This window comes from Condylura cristata, unplaced genomic scaffold (assembly GCF_000260355.1).
Source record: "Condylura cristata isolate star-nosed mole 26May11 unplaced genomic scaffold, ConCri1.0 scaffold00021, whole genome shotgun sequence".
Taxonomy (NCBI): Eukaryota; Metazoa; Chordata; class Mammalia; order Eulipotyphla; family Talpidae; genus Condylura; species Condylura cristata.
The window spans coordinates 4009161-4013183 of NW_004567122.1; the positions used below are offsets into that span (position 1 = coordinate 4009161).

Sequence of the window (4023 nt, forward strand, 5' to 3'; positions counted from 1 at the left end):
CACCCCCACCCCCGCGGCCGGTGCCGCGCGCCCCCAGCCCGCCTTCCGCCCCGCGGTACCCAGACCCGGGTCCCGCCGTCCGGAAGGTGGATTAAGTCAGTCTTGGGCTGACTGTGCGTGTCCACGCTTTTGTTTGTTTGTTTGAAAGAATATTGTATTGGGTATAAGTCGGGCATGTTGTAGTCTGTAAATTCGGGGTGCTGCTTTGACACCTTTATGGTGAGGGCGGGTTTCCAGTATTTTTGACGCTACTTCATTATAACGCGATGTGGTCTGTATTCGCCATACTGTGCTTCCCGTCGCCACTAACACGCTGAGTTTTAAAGCGCTCCGCAGGTGGCAGTAGGGCGAACCTACGGAGCTGGTCTGGGCTGTCGGGGTTCAGCGCAGCCAGCTGAGGGACCGACTTCAATGACGGTGCACCTCGAGGGGGAAGGAGCTCCCGGAACCCCTTGCAGAGTCTGGAGGGGTCGCCCTGAGTTTCGGGTTCCGAGACTGGGGCCTCGCTTTGCGGCGCTGGGCTCCCCGGGACCTGCGGGCCGGCTGGGGGGACAGGGACCCGGAACGTGTCAACCCAAGGTCGTGGCGTTGTCTGCCCAACGAGGATGAGCTAGAGGCAGGTTTAGGAATTCTGGGCGGTTTGGAGGTAGAAGCCACCAACACCCTGGTAATGAAGCAGTACTTTAACATTTTATATTTCAAAAAAAAGTCTTGGGCAATCGCTTATTCCGATTGAACATATTTTGTAACTTCATACCTATAGTGACGTTTCTTTGCTTTTTCCCCAGAGCTGTGCAAGATCCTTAAATAACAATTGCAGTAATTTTTACCAGTGCTATAAATATATGGTTACCTTCATGTCCAGGCAGGTTCCAGGCATCTTGCAGGGGAGCTAGGGCTGGGAACAGGTGCGTCTTTTCTGAAAGATGGCCCGATAAATTATACTTTGGTGGTTTATGTTTGATACAAGCTTCAAGAGCGTGCAGTAAAAAGTGCTGACAGTTCCGAGGAGTTACGTCCTTTTAAGGAGAACCTTCTCAGAGCTTGGCACTGCACCTACGCTCTCCCATTCAGGACTCTGCCTTAGGGGATGCAGCCTTCAGGGGAGTTAGCGGCAGGCAGAAAAAAATGCGTCCCTCCCAGCAGCGGGGGTGTGGGGGTGTGGGGGGGGTAGCTGGGACAGTGCTCAGGCTCCTCCCAGCCAGGAGACATAAATCCCCTTTGACAGCCAAGGTGCCAGGAAGTCACGGACTCACTCAGATCAATGTGTCCCGCCCTCCCCCACCCCACTTTTTGGACAGCACCTTTCAACATGTTCAGGAAAGGGCCCATGTAACCATTTCCTTGCCTTTCCGGAGCACTGGTCTTTCACATCTCCAGTGTGGATGTGGGACTACTTTACCTCTGAAGTAAATTTAAGCTTTAAACCAAGACTGGCTCTTTCTATTCCACTAGAGAAACTCCTTGGGCCTGGAATAAGTCCTTCAAAAGAAAACACAGACTGCAGTCAGGTAACCAGGTTCCCACCCTCAGGTCTTGAAGCCCTAAAACTCCCCTTTCCCCTTTTCCTCTATACAGTTACTCTTTGGCTTCATCTCATTTCTTATGACTTAGCTACAGCCTCCTAACTGTACAGCACTTGGTTGGGCTTATAGTCACCTTGATCGCTCCCTGGGGATTTCATTTCCAATGTCAGGTCCTCTGGCTCGTGCGACTGTTGTCCCTTTTCTCTTAAACACATCTCTTTTTGTGCTGTGCTCTCCACTAGTCACCAGCACCTTTCCAGTGAATGAGATTCTGCATTATTTCCCCATTCTCTTCAGTCAATCACTATGTATTTGTCATCCCACGGCAGTAACTCTGAGGCATGCTTAATTCCTTAATTCCTGCTGCCAGGGCCATCCCTGGTGGCACAACAGGTTTAAGTACAACACCGTGAATCTAGCTGCAGCGCTTCAGTGCAAGCTCCACCCCTGGCCAGCCAGGAAGGTGACCCACATGGCGCGGCAGACCTCTCCTGTCTCACCTGCTGCTCCCCTCAGCAGTGTACTTCATTGATCTACCTGTTCTGCTCCCCACTCTGTCTCTGGTGAATCCTCTCACTGCCCCTGCACCTCTGGCCTGTACCCCAGTTCTGTATGCATAAATAAATAAAAACTTAAAAATGTATCTGTTATTGTCACAGACTCTTGATTGCAAACCACAGCTGTTTTCCTGCTAGCATAGCTGGTTTGCTACTGATGCCATGGATGGATGGACAGACGGACGGACAGATAGAGAGTACTTAGACTGTGGGTGGGCAGCAGCTGAGGCTGGAAGGCCAGTTAGCATGTCACAAAACATTACGGGTAAGGGGTGACCATGGCTTGGTCCAGAGAGGGAGTAATGGGATGTGAAAGATGATCACAGCTGGAGAGAACTGGATGGTGTGGCCAGTAGGATTTCCTGATGGATCAAGCAGGGCATACGAGAAGAGTGGCATCCCGGAGGACACTGAGGATTTGGCCGCCTCTGTTGGAAGGACAAATTGTTCTCACTGACTGACATAGGAGGGTCAGGAGGAGCAATTAATTTCTTCTGAGTCCGCAGCTCAGACGTGGGACCTGGACTAGAAATAAATTTGGAACTTAAGAATGCAGGACTGGGTGAGAGCCTCTCGATGAGTGCAGAGAGCAGAAAAGGAGGGCAGGGGAGCAGCAGTCGGCTGAGGAGGCTGAGAGGCACAGCCAGAAGAGCACTGGGCCCTGTGTGTGCAAGACCGACCAGCGCTTCCACAAACGCAGAGGAAGAGGCAGATGCGTGGAGCACTGGACAGAGACAGGGCTGTCACTGGTGAGCCCCAGGAGAACTAGCACAGAACACAGCTGTACTGGGGTAGGAAGAGAAACTGGGGAACCAGTCATGGTCAATGTTAATGGGACAAAATAGTAAAAATGCCAACTACAGAATGTGCTGAATCTTGTGTACGGAAGAGGAGTCTAGGTGACAGACACGAAGCTGCTTTTCCATGCAGAGCTTCCCAGTACCGAGCAAGGCATCAGTGGCCAGACATCCCCCCTAGAAACCTCCAGTGGTGGTTACTACGTGGGCATCATGAAACATGATGGATTTAATAGGAGAACGATGCAAAGTTTAATGGGTTTAATGTAACATATTAACTCCGAATCCTAGGAACTGGAACATTATGCAATCCTTTGTGTTATTTGAACTAACCTAAAATCAACAAAATAGAGAGGCCCAAGGGCAGTTCCTGTATTCTGCGTCTTCTGCGGTGTCCTGTTGTATGGCCTCCCCTGATCATTGCAATGAAAATAGTGCCGTGTGGTGAAAAAACTCCATTGGCGCTCTGGCTGGGAGCGGGGAGGCTGGGCAGTTACCTTCCCGCAGGGGCTCAGTTAGGGTGAAACGAGAGCTCAGTTCCAGTCCCTGCCTAAAAACTATCAGAGGCCTGAGTTGGGGCAGAAGTGAAGGAAGAGATGGTACCCCAGGTGGTGAGCTGGTGGGTGAGGGGCCGGGAGAGAATGTATTTATGTATCTCCACCCCGAGGTCTACCAGCTGGGACATGCAGGTTGCTCACAAGATAAACACCCAATGGGATGGCTTAACACTAAGAGGAGTTTATTTGTACCAGTTCCGAGATCAGGGTGCCAGCCTGTTAGGTTCCAGGGAGGACCCTCTTCCCTCTTCCAGGCTTTCACCCTGCCACCCACCCCCACCCCACTTCACCTTCCTCAGTGCCTCCAGCAACTTTCCAAACTCCTGCAGGGCTGTCCCCTCTGACGCCAGACCCTCTCTGGCCGGCCTTTTTCTCCCTCAGCTGCACCCTGGGATCTGGCATGCTCAGCTGCTCTGTCCCCTTGGGTGGCTGGCTCCTGAAACCACAGGACCTGCGAATTTGCAGGTCCACCTAGGGAGTTCGTCCACATTTCAGACTCCACTCACCTCTGGGGAAGCCTTCGTGGGCTCCTCAGGCTGACTGCCAGGTCGCCCGGGGCTGTCCTCACCACTGCATGTGGCGCCAT

General features: G+C 52.3%; 1 protein-coding gene across 1 annotated transcript in view; it reads right to left on the reverse strand.

Moving 5' to 3' along the window:
• PLA2G12A (phospholipase A2, group XIIA) overlaps positions 1–4023 on the reverse strand; it is a 14721-nt gene extending 10698 nt beyond the window's left edge. Inside the window, exons 1-3 of the mRNA XM_012727734.1 lie at positions 3944–4023; positions 3728–3873; positions 854–919 (exon numbers count right to left, since the gene is read on the reverse strand). Coding sequence (XP_012583188.1) covers positions 854–919; positions 3728–3873; positions 3944–4023 — 292 coding nt within the window. The remainder of the gene's footprint in view (positions 1–853; positions 920–3727; positions 3874–3943) is intronic.